The sequence below is a fragment of the Pelmatolapia mariae genome, linkage group LG15, assembly GCF_036321145.2.
Source record: "Pelmatolapia mariae isolate MD_Pm_ZW linkage group LG15, Pm_UMD_F_2, whole genome shotgun sequence".
NCBI lineage: Eukaryota > Metazoa > Chordata > Actinopteri > Cichliformes > Cichlidae > Pelmatolapia > Pelmatolapia mariae.
In genome coordinates, this window is record NC_086240.1 from 28,740,672 (window position 1) to 28,765,273 (window position 24,602).

The following is a 24,602-nucleotide window of genomic DNA, read 5'->3' on the forward strand; positions in this document are numbered from 1 at the left end:
ATCATCAAATTTAGATTCAAATCAAACACTCAGTTCTGTGTTTACCAATTTTTTTCTTTAATGATTCTGATTTTGAATTAATTTAGGTTACATTTGTGTGTTTGAAATCATTGAATTTAAATGTGTGAGATGGGTTAGTAGTTGAGTCTTTGAAATTTTGTCAGGCTGCTGTTGACTGACCCGGTTTAAACGATTGATACACAAATCAGTTAGTAGTTTTCTGGGCTGTTGTGAGCCTGGTTATGTGCATCGATCCTGTTTCCATCTGTGTTGTTGGTGAAGGCTGTTTTTCGGGTGCAGGACAGAAGATATTGCTGACAGCAGCTCTCACAGTGTTTGAATTTTTGGCTTCAGCTCGGAGGAAACAAACACCGCTGACCCGCAGTCTTGACATCATTCAGCAGCAGCTGAGGCCAAAACGACATCACCTTGGATGACCCGCTGCTGTCCACACGCTGCTGGCATTAACGAGAAACACAGAGAGCAAACCGTTTCCTGTTCCTCTGTCTGACATGGCAGTCTCTGAGCAGAACCTGGATGACTACAGCATCTACAGTCACCTGGCAGACGAGGAGCTGCTGCAGATCGCTGTTGAGAGAAGCTTGTCTGATAAACAGGCTTCATCATCATTATCATCATCAGGCCCAATCCAAACAAACCCTAACCCCACACACAGAGGTCCTGACCCCCCCAAAAGGGTGCAAACGGTTCCTGCACCTGAACCTGCCCCCCACATCCAAAATTGTATAAACCCTCCCACAGCCCTGTCACAGTTTCTCTACAAGGTCTACAAGAGGTGAGTCAGTTCACAATGAAATAGAGCTCAGAGGATGGAAACATCCACAAACATCAGAAAGCAGCAAGAGATCAATAGACGTTTCAGAGTGAGTGTCAGACAGTCTGGAGATGGTTGCAGGGTGTGTGTGTGTGTTGGGTGGGTGGGTGGGTGGGTGGGGTTGTTTCTGACTTGGTCTGTGCTTGTGACTCTGTCGTTTTACTCTTGTTCTGTGTTTGTTCTGACTATCTGTTGGTTCTGTTATGGTGGTTTTAACTCTGTGTTGATTCCAGCGCAGCGGCTCTGTGTTGGATCTGACTCTGGTTCCAAGTCTGTGGTTCTGAAGGTTTGTGTGTTCCCTCAGAGAGGTCAGTCCATTACAGTCCATCATCATGAGTGGGGATGCAGAGGCTCTGATGGAATTGGTCCGGAGGCGGTTAAGCAGCCTTATGGAGCCAAATGATGAAGGCTGGATCGCTCTTCATGAAGCTGCTTATTATGGACAGCTGCAGTGCATTAGGATCCTGGTCAGAGGTCAGGACACCTACTGCTTTCTGCTTCTCATTAAGCCTCTAACAAAGCCTCTTACCTGATTCAGCCGTTAAAGGTGATGTTAATCACCAATAAAGCTTTACTTTGTGTTTTATGTGAAGGTTGATTTGTCATATTTATTTCACATTTTAAAAAAAACCTTCTGCTTGAACAGAAGCTTGAGCTACGGTTGGGCAAACCCTCCAGTTTTATGTCTGTAACATGACATCTGACTTCAGATGTTTCTTCTTCAGATTTTTAGCTTCATTCACCTGCTTATGTTTTTATGTCCACACTGTTCATTCATGATGGAAAAATGTGCTGATATGCAACACAATGTTAGGCTTCTTTATTAATTTACTGTAAGGGTGACATGATCATAACCTTCTGGGAAATCCAGATTTTTGTTTCCTGTGCATGGACCCATTTTAATTGTACATGTAGTTAAAATGGTTAACTTGTTACAAGACAAGATAAACATTCCTTCATAGCTATCCTGAAACACCAAGTGCTGGCTATGTCCTCTAGAGAGGGTAAGGGACAGCTGATGATCTTTTGTGCTGTCTTAATGACTCTCTGCAGGTTCTTCTTGTCCGCTACCAAGCAATTAACATACGAAACTGTGATTCAGTGGGCGAGGACACTCTCTGTGGTGCTGTGGTAAAAAGCTACCATTAGTTTCTTATCCAGATGGTTTCTCCTCAGCACCCTAAGGAAGTGGAGTCTTTGTTGCAGTTTGTCAGCCAGGATTTCAGGAATGATCGTATTGACTGATGATGGTACTCAAGGTGGCAGAGTTCTTTTTAAAAAATAACTCAGCCCTTATGTAAATACTAGGCCTCTTAGGTGAGTATGTTTATCCAATCAGTTTTCAGGAATCCCTACCAGCTTAACATTCTTACTTAAATATGGTCACTTTTTACTTAAAGAAAAAAAAAACCCTGCAAACCAATAAGTGAGGTCAGAGAGGATATGCCTGTTTTATAGTCAATGGTTTTTCACCACATTCACCCAGTGATCAGTCAATGTGAAATCTGACCTCTAAACCACAAGACAGACTCTTATGTTGTGGTTAATCACTTCAGGAGAGGTCATGTGGAGGTCAGTGATGCTTCAGCTTCATGTGTGATAATAGGACAGGATGCTTAAATTAAAACATTTGACTAAACTTGCTGAGAAATTAAAGACATCTGTAGACCTTGTTACTGAGAGCAGGTCATAACCGAAGGAAGTCTTGTAGAACAGACTGCTAAAAGAAGTAATACCATTAGTTAATGATTCAGTCTTGAATATGATCAACCTCTCTCTTATAATTTCCTATGTACCACAGGCCTTCAAGCTGGTAGTAAATAAACCATTACTTTAAAAGGCATCATTTGACCCTTTAAGTAAGGCCAATCTCTAACCTTCCTTTCATCTTAAACATTCTTGAAAGAGTAGTTGTCAAGCAGCTAACAGATCATCTGCAGAGGAATGGCTTATTTGAAGAGTTTCAGTCAGGTTTCAGAGCCCATCACAGCACAGAAACAGCTTTAGTGAAGGTTCCAAATGATCTTCTTATGGCCTCTGACAGTGGACTCATCTCTGTGCTTGTCCTGCTAGACCTCAGTGCAACGTTCGATACTGTCGACCATAATATCCTATTAGAGAGATTAGAGCATGATGTAGGTATTACAGGTGCTGCAATGCAGTGATTTGTATCATATCTATCTAATAGACTCCAATTTGTTCATGTAAATGGAGAGTCCTCTTCCACAGAGTTCCAAGGGTGCTAGGACCAATTCTGTTTACATTATGCATGCTTCCCTTAGGCAGTATCATCAGAAGGCATAGCATACATTTTCATTGCTATGCAGATCACACCCAACTCTACCTATCTGTGAAGCCAAAGAACACACACCAAATGGTTAAACTTCAGAAATAGAATAGAATAGCCCTATATTGCCATTGTACATGTACAACAAAAATGTGGGTTACTCATACCATGCCTCAGATTTGTGAGATGATTGGACAGAGCCTGAGAGTGGGGGGATAGGGCTTGTTTACAGTTGGAATGGCCCAGAGGAAGAAGCTGTTAGTGTTAGTGTCTGGAGGTGTGGGACCTCCATGGTTGGCAGAGGGCAGCCAGTGATTTTTTTGGGTGGTGTTAATTACCCTCTGTGTAGCCTTCCTGTTTTTAGTTGTGGCCCCTGTGTACCAATAACACAGGCAGTAGGAAAGCATGCTCTCCACTGAGGAGCTGTAGAAGGCCAGCAGCAGCTTTTGGTCCAGGTTAGTCTTCCCCAGGACACGGATCAAGTGTACCTGCTGCGGGGCAATGGTGTTGTGAATCTAGGTGAGATCAGCAGAGCTGCAGGTGCCCAAAAACCTGAAAGTGGAGACGTATTTCACCCATGTTCCGTTTATAAGGAGAGGGGAGTGGACCTGTCTCTGCCCTCTGAAGTCCATGATGAGTTCTTTTGTTTTAAGGACATTTAGCTTCAGGTTATTTTCTAATCCACAGTGGGACAAATTCTCTACTGCCGTCCTTGTACACTGTCTCATCTCAATCACAGATCAGCCCTACTACGGTGGTGTCATTGTTGTACTTGACGATCGATCAGTTTAATGAGTTCAACTGATTGAGGTCTGTCTTAAAGACTTAAAGAACTGGATGATGACTGTCCTGTTTCTCCATCCATCCATCTTCTTCCGCTTTATCCGGGGCCGGGTCGCGGGGGCAGCAGCCTAAGCAGAGAAGCCCAGACCTCCCTCTCCCCAGCCACCTCCTCCAGCTTATCCGGGGGAACACCAAGGCGTTCCCAGGCCAGCCGAGAGATATAATCTCTCCAGCGTGTCCTGGGTCTGCCCCGGGGCCTCCTCCCAGTGGGACATGCCCGGAACACCTCACCCAGGAGGTGCCCAGGAGGCATCCTTGTCAGATGCTCGAACCACCTCAGCTTTCGATGTGGAGGAGCAGCGGCTCTACTCTGAGCCCCTCCCGGATGGCTGAACTTCTCACCCTATCTCTAAGGGAGAGGCCAGCCACTCCCATGCACCCTCAAGTATCCTTGAGAGGATAAAGAGCTGGTCCAGTGTTCCATGACCAGGACGAAAACCGCATTGTTCCTCCTGTATCTGAGGTTCGACTAGCGGACGAACTCTCCTTTCCAGCACCCTGGCATAGACTTTCCCAGGGAGGCTGAGGAGTGTGATCCCCCTGTAGTTGGAACACACCCTCCGGTCCCCTTTCTTAAAGATGGGGACCACCACCCCGGTCTGCCAGTCCAGGGGTACTGCCCCTGATCTCCATGCAACATTGTAGAGGTGTGTCAACCAGGACAGCCCTACAACGTCCAGAGCCTTCAGGAACTCGGGGCGGACCTCATCCACACCAGGGGCTCTGCCACCAAGGAGTTGTTTAACTGGCTCAGTGACCTCGCCCCCGGAAATTGGCGGGTCATCCCCCTCAATCCCAGACTCTGCTTCCTCCTCGGAAGACGTGTCAGTGGGATTAAGGAGGTCCTCGAAGTATTCCTTGCACCGCCCGACAATTTTCTCAGTCGAAGTCAGCAGCGCTCCGCCAGCACTATACACAGTGTAGGTAGAGCACCGCTTTCCCCTCCTGAGATGCCTGACGGTTTGCCAGAATCTCTTCGAGGCAGTCCGAAATTCTTTTTCAATGGCCTCTCCGAACTCCTCCCACACCCGAGTTTTTGCTTCAGCCACTGCCCGAGCCGCATTCCGCTTGGCCTGTTGGTACCTGTCAGCTGCCTCCGAAGTCCCACAGGCTAACCAAGCCTGATAGGACTCCTTCTTCAGCCTGGTGGCTCCCTTCACCTCTGTTGTCCACCATTTGGTTCGGGTATTACCACCACGACAGGCACCAACCATCTTGCGGCCGCAGCTCAATGCAGCAGCTTCGGCAATGGAGATGCTGAACATGGTCCATTCGGACTCAATGTCCCCAGTCTCCCTCGTAATGCTGTTGAAGCACTGCCGGAAGTATGCGTTGAAGATCTCGCGGACTGGGGCCTCTGCTAGGCGTTCCCAGCACACCCTCACTACGCGTTTAGGTGCACCGGGTCTGTCCAGCGTCCTCCCCCGCCACCTGATCCAACTCACCACCAGGTGGTGATCAGTTGACAGCTCAGTCCCTCTCTTTACCCGAGTGTCCAGAACATATGGTCGCAGGTCTGGTGATACGATTACAAAATCGATCATCGACCTGCGGCCTAGAGCGTCCTGGTGCCACGTGCACTTATGGACACTCTTATGTTCGAACAAGGTGTTCGTTATGGCCAAACTGTGATTTGCACAGAAGTCCAATAACAAAACACCGCTCAGGTTCACATCAGGGAGGCCGTTCCTCCCAATCATGCCCCTCCAGGTCTCGCTGTCATTACCCACGTGAGCATTGAAGTCTCCCAGTAGGATAACAGAGTCTCCAGGTGGAGCACCTTCCAGCACCCCACCCAGGGACTCTAAGAAGGCTGGGTACTCTGAACTGCTACTCGGCGCATAAGCGCAGATGACAGTCAGGACCCGTTTCCCGACCCTAAGGCGCAGGGAACAAACCCTCTCATCCACCGGGAAGAACACCAACGTACCAGCAGCAAGCCGAGGGGATATTAGAATACCCACCCCAGCCCGCCGCCTCTCACCAGGGGCAACTCCAGACTGAGACAGAATCCAGCCCCTCTCCAGGAGACTGGTTCCAGATCCCAAGCCATGCGTAGAGGTGAGCCCGACTATATCTAGCTGGTACCTCTCAACCTCACGCACTAACTCAGGCTCCTTCCCCACCAGAGAGGTGACATTCCATGTCCCAACTGCCAGTCTTGGTAGCCGGGGATCAGTCTGCCAGGGCCTCCGCTCCTGGCCGCCGACCGGTGCACAATGCACCCGACCCCTACGGCGCCTCCTGCGGGCGGTGGGACTGCGGGAGGATGGGCCCATGTCCCCTTTTCGGGCCCCATGGACTAATGCCCGGCCACCAGACGCTCGTCCTCGGGCACCCTCCCCGGGCCTGGCTCCAGGGCGGGGCCCCGGTAACCCTATCCCGGGCAGGGTAAACTGTTCCCTCGATGTCTTTCTCATAAGGGTCTCCTGTTTCTAAATTCAGATAAAAGTGAGGTTATTGCACTCAGTCCTAAAAATCTTAGAAATATGGTATCTAACCAGAGTCTTAGTCTGGATGGCATTATCTTGGCCTCCAGTAACACTGTGAGGAACCTTGGAGTCATTTTCGACCAGGATATGTCCTTCAATGCACATATTAAACAAATATGTAGGACTGCTTTATTCGATATGCGCAATATCTCTAAAATTGGAAATATCCTGTCTCAGAGAGACGCTGAAAAACTAGTTCATGCATTTATTACTTCTAGGCTGGACTACTGTAATTCATTATTATCGTGATGTCCTAAAAACTCCCTGAAAAGCCTTCAGTTAATCCAAAATCCTGTCAGGGACTGATGAGAGAGAGCAGATTTCTCCTATTTTGGCTTCCCTTCATTAGCTCCCTGTTAAATCCAGAATTTAAAATCCTGGTCCTCACACACAAGGTCTTGAATAATCATGCCCCATCTAATCTTAATGACCTTGTAGTACCATATCACCCCATTAGAGCACTTCACTTTCGCACTGCAGGCTTACTTGTTCTTCCTATAGTATTTAAAAGTAGAATGGGAGGCAGAGCCTTCAGTTTTCAGGCCCCCCTTCAGTGGAACCAGCTTCCAGTTTGGATTCAGGAGACAGACACTATCTCTATTTTTAAGATTAGGCTTCAAACTTTCCTTTTTGCTCAATGATATAGTTAGGGCTGGATCAGGTGACCCTAAATCCTCCCTTAGTTACTCTACAATAGGTATCGGTTGCTGGACGCTTCCCATGATGCATTGAGTTTTTCTTCTTCACTTACCTTTTTCCGCCTTACTGTGTTTATACACCTCTCTGTATTTAATCATGAATTATTATTAATCTCTGGCTCTCTTCCACAGCATGTATTCTACTCTGTCTTCCTCACCTCACCCCAGTCATTCAGCAGATGGCTCCACCCCCCTGAGCCTTTTTCTGCCTTCTTCCTGTTAAAAGGAAGTTTTTTCCTTTCCACTGTTGCCAAGTGCTTGCTCATCAGGGGTCATCTGATTGTTGGGGTTTTCTCTGTATGTATTATTGTAGGGCCTTTACCTTACAATATGAAATGCCTTGAGATGACTGTTGTTGTGATTTAGTTCAATATAAATAAAATTCAACTCAATTGAATATGAGGCACAAGACTCCCTGTACAAATGAATAGGATCTTATTTTTTATGGTTTCCACTTTCTGTGATGTGATTTCGTTTGCATTTGCTGCATGTTTTCTGCATGTTAGGATGATAGGACATGTCTGACTTTAGGTCAGAAGGGACTTCAGCAGATGGATGAGTAAACACACTCGGTATGCTTGTTTACTCAAAGGAGGGTTTTTAAAAATAATAATAATAATAATGCAGAGGGGTTCTATGAAGCACAGTCTGACTTTTTACCTTTCTCTGCACTCAGCTGCACCTGACTCAGTGAACAGGGGTACCTTAAAGCATGGTACCGCTCTGATGCTGGCCAGTCAGCGAGGCAATGTTTCCAGTGTCGAGTTTCTTCTGAAGCACGGAGCTGACCTAAACATCACCAACAAGGCCCAGGAGACACCGCTGTTTGCAGGTGAATTGTGACATCATAGTACAGAAACTGCTTTAGTGAAGGTGTCACATGTACTACCTTCAGTGGTTTGAATCATATATATTTAAGGAGCTTGGAAAGAAAAACGACTTGGTTTCTTTATGTTTCTTTAAGACATTTCACCTCTCATCCAAGAAGCTTCTTCAGCTCTAAAACCAAATGGTGGAGAATCCCAGGTATTTAAACCCTTGTGGGAGTTGTCCCTCAATAGGGTTAGAACCAACACAGACAAATCATGTCTAAGTGACTCCAGTTTGTTCATGTAAATGGAGAGTACTCTTTCAACACTTTCTCATCCCAAAGTGTAACATATTACGCCATGTGACAAACTGTCGGTATGTTACGCTTCTGGCTACCCAAAACGTCTCTATGTTACGTGTACGGAAATGTCAGGAAACATGAGTACCGTTTGGCATTAATCTACACATGTACATTTCGTTTTACTTTCTCATCATTAATCACTTTGGAAAACACTATCTAATACGATTAAGACTGTGGTTAAGGTTAGAGATAAGGCTATGGTAAGGAATAGGATTAAGGTTAGGGTTGGGGCTGGAATACACGGCTGGAACGTGTATTACCACCGGGAGCATCATTCTATTCCCTGAAGTCACTAAATTAGCCTGATTCCATCCACAATCCGGCGCATATCATAGGTACATGGAAGGGTACCTTTCGCTTTCCTATGGGACACCTCGGGACGTGACAAATCGTGGGTATGTTATGCGTCGGGAATGAGAACGGTCTGCCTCTTCACACATTAAGGTTAATAATGGAGTTCTACAAGGTTCTGTGCTAGGTCCAGTCCAACATTATTACAACATAAACCCTAAACCCATATACATTTACTGCTATGCAGATGACACCCAGCTTTATCTATCCATGAAGTCAGATAACACACATAAATTGGTTAATACCATATACCGTTATTACCGGTAGTTCCCAACTTTTAGAAGGGGGACCAGAGGGTATGATCCAACTATAGGGCAATCACGCTCCTCAGCCTCCCTCGGAAAATCTATGGCAGGGTGCTGTAATGGAGACTTGGTCTGTTAGTTGAACCCAGATACAGGAAAAGCAATGCAGTTTTTGTCCTGGTCATGGAACACTGGACCAGGTCTATTCTCTGAAGAATATTTTAGGATACATGGCTGTTTGCCCAACTAGTCTACATCTGTGTTATGGACTTATGGAAGCATTTCACTGCTTCCTTTATAGTGGAAGTGATCCAATCAAAAATGATCTCTAACCCTTTTATATTTTTAGTTAACTGAAACAACTTTAGATTTAATCTACGATAATCTTATGGTATTTAGTTTACTAAAACTGGACTAAAACTAAAAGAATTTAGGTTCCCAAATTATGACTGAAACTAAATTAGATTTTAGTCAAAAGACTACGACTAAAACTAAGTCACAATTTGCTGTCAAAGAAGGCCCTGAGGCAGACCCAGGACACGCTGGAGAGACTTGATCTCTCAGCTGGCATGGGAATGCCTTGGTTTTCCCCTGGATGAGCTGAAGGAGGTGGCTGGGGGAAAGAGGTCTGGACATCCTTACTTAACCCTTATAAGGTCTTTGGGTTTGTGCAGGGGCGGATCTAGAGACATTTTCTTAGGGTGGCATGGAGGTGGCAAAGAAATCAAATGGAGTGGCAAAATCAAAGCCTTTTTTTTTCCAAACACAAATGCAGGTGGGTATATATGGCTAAAATGATTCAAATGCAGTAAGTATACACATTTTTCATATAAATATAGTCTTGTGGAGGTAAACACAGATGATACAAGAGCTCTCGATTAACACTCCTCGTTTATTACTCATCACCACACAACTGAATACTTTTCCCTCCAAAACACAGCAACAACACTTCCTGAGAACTGGGTGTGAGTGGAGCCCTCCAGCGCCTATGAGCGTCATGCCTGACAAAAACAAACTGCAAAGAGTCCAACGATCTCGGAACAAAAGTATCGGGCAGATAATGGTGCACTGGGCCAGGAACAGAAAACGAGTCACTTCGGGGACGGAAAGACAGCACAGAGGGATCGAAGGACGGGGGTGGGCTCTCGGGCAAGTATTCCACGGGACCCGGAGGGGTTGCCCGAGGACAAATTCAGCCAGGGAAACCCCGAGGTCTTCTTTAACTGCGCAGCGCAACCCCAGTAAAACCCACGGAACGCAGTCAACCCAGTTGCCATCTGTGAGAGAAGCACAAGGTCAGGGCGCGGCCTTAAGTGACTGGTGGGAAAGCTCGCACATCCCGTTGGCCTGCGTGTGGTACGCAGTAATTCCAAGCCGTCAGCCATGGCAGACCAAAGCTTCGAAATGAACTGGGGGCCCCTGTCTGAGGTGATGTCGGCGGGAGGACCGAAACACGAAACCCACGTTAACAAAATTGCCCTGGCCACCGCTGCTGCTGTAGTGGACGCCAGAGGCACTGCCTCGGGCCAGCGGGTTGTGCGGTCCACTACAGTCAAAAGGTGCGTGAAACCTTGTGACTGTGGCAGAGGACCAACCAGATTCACATGCACGTGATCAAAACGCCTCCCTGGAACGCGGAAGGATTCGAGGGGCCCCTGTGTGTGCCTATGGATCTTAGTGCGTTGGCATGGGATGCACGCCGCTGCCCAGTCTTTCACCGATTTACGAAGGCCCGGCCAAACGAACCTAGAGCTGACCAGCTTGACCGAGGCCCGGATGCCTGGATGAGAGAGGGCGAGTCGAAAACCTTCCACACGGGTCTGTCCTCCAGTACAAGGTCCATTTGCGCAGACCGAAGGGCAAGGACGTCCGGGTCCTTTGACTTTGATGCTGGTCAGCGGCCATAGCGTCAAAGTCTATGCCAACATAAATGGCAGAAACCAGCGCGCGGGATAGACAGTCAGCCACGCAGTTGGACTTGCCAGCCACGTGCTGAATGTCTGTTGTAAACTCGGAAATGGCTGCCAACTGCGGGTCAGAGACCTTGGACATCGCAAACGTCAAGGGTTTATAATCGATGTACGCGGTAAAGCTACGACCCTCGAGAAAAAAACGAAAATGCCGCATTGCGAGGTGCAGGGCCAGCAACTCCCTGTCAAAAACACTATATTTGTGCTCACTGTCCCTGAGCATGTGAGTGAAAAAGGCGAGCAGTTGCCAGACACTGGAGACCCACTGTTCTAACACTGCGCCCACCACCATGTCTGACGCGTCGGTGGTCAGCCCTGACCTTGTCTGGCAACGGAACCACACCATCAGCAGAAATGCGGTGCCCCAAGAAATCTAGAACCGGCAACCGGAACTGCCACTTGGAAGAGTTGACGATGAGGCTGTGTGCCGCCAAGTGCTGAAAAACCTGACGCAGATGGGACGCATGCTGACTCTCAGAAGGTCAGCAAGGCGAGCCGTGTGGAATTTATTAAAGGACTCAAGATGCAGGCATAAGTGATGTGAGTGGGCTTTTATAGAGGAGGAATACAAACAGAAAAGGCAAAGGTGTGGATGGAAACTAAGCAAAACCTAAACTGGAGAAAGCTGAGTCTGAAAACAAAACAACCACAAATAAAAAACTGGAGCATGGGAAGCAGATCAAAAACAGTTTGGGAGGCCGACCCGGAGGATGGCAACACAGTAGTTCAGAACAGTCCAGTTCAGGAGGCCGACCGTGCAAAAAGCAACGGTAGTGGCACCGGCGACAGAGCAGATCCGGGGACCGGCCACGCGGAAGGCAGTGGCGGCGACAGAGCAGATCCGGGGACCAGCCACGGGGACCTCTGGTGGAGACAGAACTGAACCAGTAGGCGCGAGGACCTCTGGCAGGCACAGAACAGGACCAGCAGGTGCGCGGGCCTCTGGTGGGGACAAAACAGAACCAGCAGGTTTGGAGACCCCTAGCAGACACAGAACGGAACCAGCAGATGCGCGGGCCTCTGGCAGGGACAAAACAGAACCAGCAGGTGCGCGGGCCTCTGGCAGGGACAAAACAGAACCAGCAGGTGCGCGGGCCTCTGGCAGAGACAGATCAGAACCAGCAGGCGCAAAGGCCTCTGGCGGTAACTGAAGCCGCACAGGGCCCTGGCTTTGATAGCTGCTGAGCAGCTGACACTGGAGACTGGGCTAGTGGCAACTGAACAGGTGACACTGGAGACTGAGCCAGTGGCAGCTGAGCAGCTAACTGGGCTGAAGGTTGCCGGGCAGCTAACTGAGCTGGCTCTGTGGAACCTTTAAATGACTTGGGCAATGTTGGCACTTTAGTCTCCAGGGGTCCAGAGTCAACTGAGGGAAGAAACTCAGCCTCTGGGGAGGCCCTGGAGAACATTTCAATTACTGTAACATCACCACTTAATGTCTGTGAATGAGTGTCAGTAGTCTCAGAAAAGAAGCAGTCAGGCGCACACTTAACAGTCTCTTGAGGTGGCAGCTTGGAAAATAAAACAGTCTTAGAATTATCAGAGTTGGGGTTAACTGTCTCTGGGGTGAAAGCCACAGCTTTAGCAGACTCTGGGATAACTGATACGGGGTTAATAGGCTCAGAGAGAGTTAATCCAGGCTGAGAAGAAGCAGAAAAAACACCGCCCTTTGTTTTCGCAGAAGTCTTAAAAATGCCAACCTGGGCGAGGCTAGTAACTACGAACAACCCCAGAAGAAAAAGACTCAAAGCTCAAACCTGAAACATTGTCCTTTCTACTCACCACAGTCGGCCGCTCTGAAATCCCGGGGTCCGACTGTGGCGAGGGGCATCGACGGCGTGAGCACCGTTTCCCATTTGAAGGCTGGACCGATGGGCCGGGCAGAACACTTAGAAAACTAAGCAAAACCTAAACTGGAGAAAGCTAACAAAACACAGACCTGAAATGGCAAAGCAGGGAGACGCAGGTAGATGACACAGAATGAAGCAGGGAACGAACACAGATGATGGAGGGAGATAACGCAGACGAACCGGCAACAGGCAGGAGAACACACAGGGCTTAAATACACACAACAGAACAGTAATCAAGGGATGAGAGACAGGAGGGGAACACACCTGGGAGAAATCAGAGCTGACGGGACAGGGGAAACATAAACTGAACACACTCACATTAGACAGAGACCTTCAGAATAAAACAGGAAACTCACAGACACAGAGAACCAGACAAGACACTGAACTAAACAGACAGATTCACATGCAGACAGTGTGACACCATAGACAGACAGAGGGAACACAGAGTAGTGGGAGCAGGCAGGTATAGAACAAAACCCTAACAAATGGCAAACCTTAACAAAAGATATAACAGAATAAACAAGCACATAGAATAATATAAAGAACACAAAACACTGAGTCGTCAGACTCAGGACCATGACAGATTCCATCAACCGCTGAAAAGTCTGGGCGGCGCCTTTCAGGCCGAACGGCATGTGCAAAAACTCAAACAGGCCGAAAGGGGTAATAACGGCAGTTTTGGGAACGTCTTCGGCGCGCACGGGAACCTGGTGAGTCAATTTTAGAAAATATCGAGGTGCCCTCCGAGACCCTTCGAGATCCAAAATATAACTGGCCATTTTTGACTCCTTTTGATTTTACATTTGTATTTCACCTTCAAATTGTTTCATTTTATTTTTTTCCCCTTGCCTTGTTTGGTATCATTTTTTTCAGCTCAGCCTCACGTGTCTGAATTTAGTTGTTTTTTCATTGACATACTGTATTAATATTACTGATCTGAAATCACACAAAAAACTTAAAATCCTAGTATCCTAGTAGTATTATTTTTACTGTGAAAAAACCACAGACATGTTGAGTAAATTATTATTTTTATAACTTAAAATTCAAATATAAATTGTACATTTTGTAAACATATACAACTATTTATCTAAAAATGCAGCCAATACACCTGCCGTTTTTTATTTTGTACAACCATTTAAAAATATTACTAAAACTAAAATGAGAAAATAAATCAGGTGCCGCAATAAGATGCCCCACAAATTATGTGTTCCAGAAAAAAAGAAAAAAAATTGTCAGTCCACCAAAGGACAGAGGAGAACACCACAGGGATAAACTTGCAGGCCTGACAACAGGAGGTGTATCACTCCGCTGGTTTTCTACCTGGTGACAGTTTTTACATTGCAACGTACCTTTATGACATTCATTAGTGCCCTCACTGACACACAAAACAAAACAACGACTACACAACAGACTAACTACACAAGACAACACAACACACTAACTATACACTCCACGTTAAACGTCACAAATCTCTCTCCCTCTCTTTCACTCGCTCGTTCTGTCTCGTTGCCGTTACCATCACTCCCAAAACTTTCGCCTCTTCCTAAACAACCAAATCCCACGTGTTGACTCTTTTTTTTTAAAAAACTGGTTGACATGGCACATTTTTCCACCGATAGGGAAGAGGTGGCTTTCTTTACTGTTTTCGCACTGTCTTTAGAAAACACTTTAAAAAACAAACAAACAAACAAACCAAAAAAAAACCTGTGACGACAGTATTTAGAAAAAAGCATGGCTTATATATATATATATATATCTATATATATATATATATATCTATATATATATATATCTATATATATATATCTATATATATATATCTATATATATATTTTATCATCATAACTCTTGATTTACTGGCCTGTAATTAAAATTTATAAACCAGTGTATACTTTGAAGTCCAAACTTTCAAAATTGGCTGAAATAGAGACTCAGCGTGGCTGCAGCTTGTTGTTATGTCAGCTTAAATCAGTTATGTGATTTGGAGGTGCAGCGTGTCCGTGGACCCCAGAGGATTAATAACACTCACCTTCCTTCCATTTCCAGAGTATAACAACCAAATTTGTGTGAAATCTGAAATTCCCATGCTGTTGTTCAAAATGTGCTCTGGCACAATCATAGGCATCGGTTGCTACTGAAAACAAGAAAAAAGCCAGTCTGCGCTATGGGCTAAACCATTTGTTAATCGTGGAGGGGGGGAACATTATGCAATATATTCAGTTTTAGCATTTATATTCACTGTTAACTGTAACTATGCTCAAAGTGTTAATGCTATTATATTATAATAGCTATTATATTATATATTTTAATAAAATATTTTATATATTTTATAGGGTGGCACTTGGGGTTATTTAATAAATAACCCCAAGGCAAGAGATGATTGGCAAGAAATCATTTTAGGGTGGCACTTGCCACCCCATGCCACCCTTCTAGAGCCGCCCATGGGTCCGTGTGACCCGCTTTCAGTTTTTAGCTTAGAATTACAGAAATATTTTACTGAAGAAAGGCAAAGACCCTATGGCCTGTGAGTCCTACAGGCCCCTGTCTCTCCTAAGTGTAGATTTTAAGATTTTGGCAAAACTACTTGCAATTCGGCTCGAGGCCGTTCTTCCACAGATTATCTCACAGGAACAGAATGGATTTATCAAAGGCCGTCAGTTGTGCTTTAACACACGTACAGTGCTAAGCACAATTTTTTCTGCTCATTGTCCCACGTCTCCTGAGGTGATCATTTCTCTAGATGCAGAGAAGGCCTTTGATCGGGTTGAATGGGATTATCTTTTTGCTGTACTGAATAGGTTTGGGTTTGGAGAAAGGTTTGTGTCTTGGATCAAACTTTTTTATACATCCCCTCAGGCTTGTGTCATCACCAACTCAGTTCGATCTGATTATTTCCCACTATGCCGTGACACTCGACAGGGGTGTCCTCTTTCTCCCCTTTTCTTTGCTTTAGCCATAGAACCTCTTTATGTTGCTCTGAAATCCCTCTCTCCCTTTCATGGAATTATCCGTGCAGGTGTTGAACTTAAGGTATCCCTGTACGCAGATGACCTTCTTTTGTATGTAGCTGACCCCATATGCATCTTACAATGCTGTGACTGCAGCCATTCCCCAACTCTCTGTGAATGGTACTCATGGCCATTGATCAGTGTTCTTTGATCAGTGGGTTTTGGTCAGTGATTGTTGATCAATGGTCATGGGAATTTGCATAATTATGATTAAGGAACTGACCTCACAGCCAATGTTCCCTCTAAGCTGCGCACGTGTGCAATTGCGCACTGCTGGCACGGTCTCTGCGCACAGAAAATCTGTGTTGCGCACAAAAAAAATTAACCTGAATTGAAATTAAAATTAATACTTTAACAATTCTGTTTTGCAGTGTTAGTCAGTGAGTGACTGGCTGCTCCCATATTGTATTAGAACGATGCCACCTTATCCCATAGTCCAGCCAATAATGCGATTTACATTCGTATATACGCAGCTAATCAACGTGGTTGACAGGCTATGACAGTGTCCTTATGTGCTGACACCAGTGTTTTAGCTAACAAAGCGGCGTGGCTGATGTGGAGTGAAGCCACGTTAATGACAACGTGTACAACCATTGGATATGTGAGCAGGACAGACGGAACAATTGACGGAAAAAGTGTGGACTTTATACCAGTTTTTAAATTGTGTTGATAGGCCACATAAAACCAGAGTTATGATAAAAGAAATATATATGCAATGTTTGGTTTTCTTCCTGAATACTATCGTTGTTTATATTTACTGCGGGAATAAACGGTAAAAACTGCGTTTTATAAGAAAAAAGCCTCGAAAGCACTCTCCGCCTGTGAGCAAAAACAAACTCCACCCCCTCTCCCTTTCCTATTCGTCCAAAAAAGTACCATGTCGACCAATCAAAAAATGATATAGCAACGTCGCATCTAGTTGTTAAGAAACGGGGGGAAGTTTTAGGAGTGCTTTGATATGTGAGAGATTTGCGACGTTTAGCGCAAATCTTGTGTAGTTAGTGTGTAGTGTAGTTTTGCTGTGTGTGTCAGAACAATGAGGCGAGTACTGAATGTTACAGGTGTTACAGGAGTGATACATCTCCTGTTGTCAGGCCTGCAGGTATCAGGCTGTTGTTCTCCTTTATCTCATAGGGGACAGAAATTATTTTTTGGAGTGGCACAAATGATTTGTGTGGCATCAAATTTGATGCAGAAAAGCTGATTGTTCTGTAAATAGTTTGAAATGTTTATTTAAAAGCGCCTTGGCTGCATTTAAAAAAAATAGCTGCAAAAATCTTTGTTGTTTGCCAAACTGAGTTACTTTTTTGAAGAAGTAACTATATAATTAATTGCCCAACATTGGTCATTATATACTGTATTTTGCAGACAGAGAGTTACAGGACTCTCTCCCAGACCACAGACTCAGACTCATAATACAAGTCAGAGCTTTTTTTAAAAAAAGAAAGAAAGAAAGTTGTGTTTTCAAAATTGGAGTTCAAGTTCTTTTTACTTCCAACAATGTTAATATACTGCACAGGTCAATGACTAGATTTTTTTTACATTTTCATTGTAAGTGGGCTAAAGCAGTTAATTAAAAGTAGTCTAACATAAATGTAAATGCTGTAATTTGATTATTTTAATAAACCATGTAACTTGGATGGATTAGATGCCGGCGCGACCACAGTGCACACGTCTGATGTCGCTCACAGTGGTCCAAGGGATCGCTCAGGGAGTTTGTGTGTTCGCTCAGACACGTGAAAAATTAGAGGGAACATTGCTCACAGCCCATTGTTCCTTCAGTGGGCTGGTTTCAGTCATTATGCAAATGTACTGTTTATAAGGTTTGGGGAAACCTGCAGTCAGCTGAGACTGAAGAAGTCACTTGGATGAGTGACGAAACGTTTCTCCCACAAAACGCTACATCCAGATGAACAGATTCAACTTTTGGAGACCCCATATGTAGTCTTCCTCCAATTTTATCTGTCTTGGAAAAATTCAGCTCTCTTTCTGGCTATAAAATTAATTTGCTCAAGAGTGAATGTTACCCTGTGAACTCTTTAGCGTTAACACTTGAGCAGTCTGACATTCCTTTTAAGCTCAGCCCCTCGGGGTTTAGGTACTTGGGAATTAATATTACACGAACTTTGCCTTTACTGTTTTCTGAGAATTTTGCCCCCCTGGTCTCACAATTTGCATTAGATTTCCAGAGGTGGAATTCCCTCCCACTGTCACTAATTGGCAGGATTATTATTATCAAAATGAATGTGCTACCCAGATTTCTCTTTTTATGTCAGTGTATCCCCCTATTCCTGCCCAAACAGTTTTTTAAGTCCCTGGACCAGATGGTTTCTTCATTTTTGTGGAATGGAAGGGCCCCTAGACTGAGGCTCTCTTTATTACAGCAGTTTACCTCTAATGGGGGTCTTTCCCTACCAAATTTTTTAATGTACTACTGGTCTTCGCATATTCATAAGCTGACCTACTGGCTAAATTCACCTAACCTGATTTGGTGTAAACTTGAAATTCAATCAATTTCTCCATATTTTTCACCTGCCTCCCTTATCTACTCATCACTGCCTGTTAAAACATCTTCTGTTGCTTCAAATCCCGTAGTACTCTCTACACTTAAGATATGGTTTCAGTTCGGGTCGCATTTTAAATTCATATCCCCCTCTACCAGATTACCATTGTTAAGGAATCATCTATTTTCCCCTGCCACTACCAATGCCGCCTATTTGACGTGGCACGAAAGAGGCATAAAAACCATGAGAGCCCGTTACAAAGATGATGTCTTTCTTAGTTTCTCAGAGCTATCCTCAAAATTTAACCTACCTGCTTCTCACTTGTTTCTCTATTTGCAAATTAGACACTGTGTCTCATCACTGTTTCCAAATTTCCCAATTCTCCCTGCTGATCCTCCATGGGTTGACCTTCTGCTTGTTAGGCCTAATCAAAAATCACCTTTATCAAATATATATTGTATGCTTATGACGACCGAATCTGATCCATCAGGTAAAATCAGAACCGCCTGGGAGCGTGAATTAGGTGTTGAACTGTTTGAATCATGGTGGGATAAGGTGAATCTCATCATGCGTTCAAGTACACCATGTGCTTATACAGTTTAAAGTAATAAACAGAGTCCATTTCTCAAAATCCCTTTCATCTAAAATTTTTCCTTCAATTATAGACCAATGTGACAGATGTCACACCTCCCCTTGCAATCTAAGCCATATGTTTTTCTTCTGTCCAAGTTTGAACAAATTTTGGAGTGATTTCTTTTCTGTACTTTCAGGGGTTTTTGAAATTCAGATCCGAGAAGACCTTCTAATTGCCATTTTTGGAGTTCCAAAGACCCCTCTTAATATAACTCCCCAGCAAAATGAGATCTTGGCCTTTTGTTCCCTTCTTGCTAGACGCTGTATTTTACTTCTTTGGAAATCTCCCACGCCTCCATCTGCATCGCAATGGCTTAATACTGTCCGGACATTCTTGAGGGTGGAGAAGATCTCACTCACAGTGAAAGGTAGTTCTGCAAAATTTATCCACAAGTGGACACCCTTTGTGGAATATCTCAAATCTTTTCCTTAGAACAATGCAATTTACCCACCCTGCGACTAGATTGAAAATTTACTCTTTTTTTTTTAAGGTAGGCATAGGATTTCAGCACCCCCCCTCCCCTTCTATTCTATTTTATTTTATTTTATTTTTCTTAATGTTATTTATATAGTGTTTAATTTTAATTTTTAATTTATTTATTTTTTATTGTTTTTTTAAATTTATTTTACTTTATTTTATTTATTTATTTATTTAATATTTTTTCTAATTTACTCACTTTTTTTCTCTCTCTCGCTTTTTTTTTCTCCTCAATTTTCTGTTCTTGTGTTGGTATGATGTTTTTTTTTGTATTTTAATTTCTCTTTTGTTTAACAAGAAAAAGTTAAAATGATTGGGAAAGAAATGTTTGAGAAAATATGTCATGTAAGATGCATACAATACAATGTATATAAGTTTGTATAATCTCTTGATAAACAAATTTAAAAAAAAAGAATTATAGAAATAATTATTTTTTCAAACTGAGATTCGATGGCCTTGGCTCAATTTTCTGTGAGGAACATAAATCAGAAAACATTCACACTGACCTCCCCCTGTGTCACTCCCCTTCACATTTGTATAACATACAGGGTCTTCGGGTCCACTGGACACATGTCTAGGAAAATTATGGAAATCTTAGGTCCTGTGTACCGTCATTTTCCCTTCTTCCTCCTCTCTGGGCCTGTGTGTGTGTGTATGTGTGTGTGTGTGTGTGTGTGTGTGTGAGAGAGAGAGAGAGAGAGAGAGAGAGTGAGAGAGAAGGAAAAAGTAAAGCATACAAATTGACCAAGGTGTTACCTACTAGTGCTGTTCCCGCACAAGATTGCAACATTGTTGCAAAATTGGAGCACCCAACACTGTCTGCACCCACATTCCCACACATTTCACCCTCTGTCTTGAGGGAACGAATCTCGGGGACCTGACACTATAAATATCTCTGTCATTGTGGTTCCATACCATAACTGATCAAGATGGCAAAGCGATTCTCTGTTCAGACTGCCTTATAGTTGATATTGGAAGAGACAGACGGTTTTGATGGTGATGCAAAGGAATAAGTTTCAGAATGCGAGGATCATATTTCTGAAGATTCAGAGTGTGACACTGAGTTCGAATTGGACGATGAGCACCAGCCAGCTCTGAAGTATAAAAGACCCTCAGGACCAGCCCGTGAACAGCCAGCCATAGGACCAGCCTGTCGGCAAGCTTCAAAACACATGCTAACCTCAGGACCAGCCCGCCAGCAGCCAGCCCCAAGACCAGCAGGTGAGCAGCAAGCTAGAGGACCAGCCAGTGAGCAGGCAGCTATAGGGCTTCAGGATCCCTGTGAGATGAAGAAACTGGCCAACGATGTTGTTTCTGGTCAACGATGTCTCTGACAACTTTCAAAATGATTTCCAGGACCATCCGTTTTGATGACCGTGATGATAGAACAGCTCGACGGCAGAGAGACAGGCTAGCTGTCATCAGGACGGTGTGGAACAAATGGGTGGCCGGTCTTCCCCTGTTTTACAACCCTGGCCTCAATGTCACCGTTGATGAGCAGCTGATGCCATTTCGGGGCCGCTGCCCATTTCAGCAGTATATACCATTTAAGCCTGCCAAGTATGGTATAAAGATTTGGGCTGCCTCTGATGCTGCTTCATCTTATGCATGAACTTGCAGGTCTACTCAGGGAAACACAATGGAGGAGCCCCTGAGAAAAATCAAGGCGTGAGAGTGGTCCTCGATGTGGCTCATGGACTTTCCATGTGCATCACGTGCGACAATTTTTTCACATCGCACAAGCTGGGACAGGAGCTGCTAAAGCGGAAGCTGACTATGGTGGGAAGAGCACGAAAAACAAATCTGAGGTCTCCCCAGCTACTGAAAGCAGAGGGCAGGCCTGTTCAGTAGTCAAAGTGTGTACACGGCTGATACGACCCTGGTATCGTATGTACCAAAGACAGGTGCTGCTGCTCATGAGTACACTGCACAGGGACGGGAGCACCAGTGGCCAGGAGCATCAAAAGCCCGAAATGAGGTGGACAACCTTGATAAGCCGGTGACTACTTACAGCTGCAAAAGGAAGACCCTACGATGGCCTTTAGTGATATTTTTTGACATGTTGGATATCTCTGCGTACAGTGCCTTTGTCATTTGGATGTCACTGAGCCCAGAGTGGGGAAAGCTGCAGAAGAGGCGTCTCTTTCTTGAGGAATTGGGGAAAACACTGGTGAGACCTCAAATTGGAAGAACCAAGAACCCCAGTCTCTGCAGCCATTGTGAGGAGGATTCAGAAGGAAGACAATGGTGCCACATCCTTCCTAATTACAGCACCATCATCTGCAGACCCTGGGGTAAGTGTTTGATGCTGGTGCAATATAACAATTTATGTTACTGAGACTAAGGAGTAAAGTGTTAGTAAAACCCCAAAAGTCCACCAGACCCAGCAAGACTCCCTGTATAACCAAAAAATGAACACAGTAGCAGGGTTAAACTGCTGCCCCTGCAGCCCAGCCCCAGAAAAGTGGAAGAAAATGGACCGATGGATGGATAGATGGATGGATGGACTGAAAGTGTTCTGTCAAGGATGATACATTGACTCTTAACCAGAGAGTTGGAGAAATTGAGGAGGTGTCAGTGGAAAGAACAAAATCCAGAGTATCTTTCTGTTTTCTAGGTTCACTAACTCCAACATTGGTGAATAGGAAAAGTGGTCATAAAAAGTGACCAATCACAAAGGTGGATTTCCGGGATCATGCCTCTTCTTCCACAGAAAATTATCCCTTGGAATGCCACCTACTCCAGAAATGTTATCATGTGTTGATAAAAATATTAATGCAACACTGTTTAACAAACTTAATGCATGGACGTTCTTGTAACAATGTAATGCATCAAGACTGAAGAATACACTTGGATAAGAAAAGAAATGTTTCTCCCATTGAAAACGGTATGTCCAGAAGAACAGAATCAACATTTTGTGATTTCCTTACCTGGATGGTTGAGTATGCATCAAGACAATGCAATGCACGATTTGTGGTACACTCTGTAGTTTTTGTAAAGAGTGGCTTAACAAATATACAACATATTCTTGCTTTGTAGTATAAGCCTCTGATAGAAGGCAGTGGTTGGGGAAGCAGAAGTGGGTTTGGTACACAGGTAAAGCTGCTTGTTATCAGTGAAGCAATAAAAACTGGTAATACATTTACAGAAGATATGACCAAGAGATGGTAGATAGAAGACAAGCAGGTGAGCCTCAGGGGGATAGGATTTAAACCGGTCTAAGGGCTGTCAGTGATTCCAGTTGAGCCTAGTCTGTCAAGAAGGATGTTATGAGATATAGCGTTGAAGGTTAATGGCCAGAGTCAGCTACCATGAGGAAGCTGTGTCTGTACTATTGACATTGGAGTAGTGTAAGTTTGTAAGAGTTAATCGTTGACTGAATAGTGTTACAGACATACTGATGATCTCTTGCTGTGTTCCAGCCTGTGAGAATCCAAACAAAGCCATCGTAGAGCTGCTCCTGAGTTCAGGAGCTCAGGTGAACCGCTCCTGCATTCAGGGGGGAACACCTCTTCATGAAGCCTGCAGACATGGACAACTGAAGCTCTGCAAGATGTTACTGGATGCTGGTGCCAATCTTAAGCTGAAAAACATCTATAGTATCCAGCCACTCTTTACCGCTGCACAGCATGGACATGCAGATATAATCCAACTGCTTGCACATAAAGGTCAGTACTACATACCTGGATAAGAACTATCTTTACTATCAGAAACTGAATGTCTGTTTTTCAGGTGCAGATATAAATGCACAGGCCGGAGACGGAGCCTCGCCGCTATATGAAGCCTCTAAAAATGGTCACGTTTCAGCTGTGGAGGCACTGCTTACTTTAAAAGCTGATGCCAACAGAACCACAAAGGCTGGACTGCTACCTCTTCATGTGGCTGTTCAGAACAACCATGCACGGTCTGAATAACTTATAGGATCTATTACTGCATGAGTCTGAACTAACCTTTTATTAAAACTTTTTCTGGATTAAAAAGGTAACTCCTTGAGAGCTCTGTGCTTCTGTGTTTTCAGTGTCGTATCCATGCTGATCCCAGTCACCAGCAGGATCAGAGTCCAGCGCTGTGGGATCAGTCCTTTACACATTGCTGCAGAGAGGAACAGGGATGAAATAATGGAGCTTCTCATCGAGGCTGGCTTTGATGTCAATGCCAAGCTGTCGCAGGACTGGTCCAGGATCTATGAAGACCACCGAAGTACAGCGCTCTACTTCTCAGTCTACAATGGAAACCTAGAAGCTACAGAGATGCTGCTGGTTGCTGGAGCAAACCCCAACCTAGATGTCTTCAACCCATTACTCATTGCTGTCCGGCTCGGCTGGGTGGACATGGCAGCGTTGCTGCTGAGGTACGGTGCTGATGTGAGTGCTCAGGTCTCCACACAGCCGTCCTCATTCCCATCGGCTATCATGCTCAGCATGGACACTCTTCCTGTGCTCAAACTGCTCTTGGACCATGGCTGTGATGCCCAGTCCTGTTTCGAGTGTTCCTATGGCCAGAAACCACATCCTGCCATCGCACCATCACGACGTCCCATTGAAGAGCTGCAGTTTAGCGGAGATTTTACACCACAGCACCACCTTCAGGTGAGTTTTGAATTAAAATCTGAAATGAGAATGTCTATGTGCTTGTTAGTGAGGGTCTTCAACTTTTTTCAGTTTTGTGAGGCCATCTCCAGCATGTCTTTTTGCCCAACACCTGGTCCAATCATCTTGATGCTGCTGGACTATGTCAGCCATATACGATTATGCTCTCGACTGGTTGGAATCCTGGAGAGTCAAGGCGACTGGGCAGTGATCAAACTAAAAGCTTGTAAGAAACCTGAACCACACACACATGTGACAGGAAATTAACAATAATATAATAACCATATTTATTTGATTTATCACCTAGATTTGGACTTGAAAAAGGGTTTCTTTAATTAATTAAGATTTTAAAAATGAACCCTTTAGCAATTGTCTTAACAAATGTAATTCGTAATTCGTAGTAATTTGTAGCCAGTCTTGTTGATGGTCTAGATGAGGGGGTTAAGACCTATGCAAAACAGCAGTGGGGACAAAGCATTTCTTTGGTAAATCCCATACGTGATAGTGACTTGTGCAAATGTCTTGAATTTGACCAGTGTTGTTCACCACATGCCCATTAAATAGCGTCCTGTTGATCTCGTACAGTTTTAGGTATTCGAAAATCCATATGTAAGGCTTTTATTGTATAGTAGTCAATCCAGGCAGTGC

The 24,602-nt window shown here is 44.6% G+C and overlaps 1 protein-coding gene and 1 pseudogene across 1 annotated transcript in view; one reads left to right on the top strand and one right to left on the bottom strand.

The window, feature by feature from the left end:
• The first annotated feature begins 512 nt into the window (after nucleotides 1-512).
• Nucleotides 513-24,602, top strand: part of LOC134643431 (ankyrin repeat and SOCS box protein 2-like) — a 28,008-nt gene continuing 3,918 nt past the window's right edge. Inside the window, exons 1-7 of the mRNA XM_063495789.1 lie at nucleotides 513-796; nucleotides 1,140-1,309; nucleotides 7,832-7,987; nucleotides 22,788-23,033; nucleotides 23,098-23,269; nucleotides 23,384-23,954; nucleotides 24,027-24,180. Of these exons, the coding sequence (XP_063351859.1) occupies nucleotides 513-796; nucleotides 1,140-1,309; nucleotides 7,832-7,987; nucleotides 22,788-23,033; nucleotides 23,098-23,269; nucleotides 23,384-23,954; nucleotides 24,027-24,180 (1,753 nt within the window). The remainder of the gene's footprint in view (nucleotides 797-1,139; nucleotides 1,310-7,831; nucleotides 7,988-22,787; nucleotides 23,034-23,097; nucleotides 23,270-23,383; nucleotides 23,955-24,026; nucleotides 24,181-24,602) is intronic.
• LOC135933811 (uncharacterized) lies at nucleotides 9,918-12,723 on the bottom strand (annotated as a pseudogene).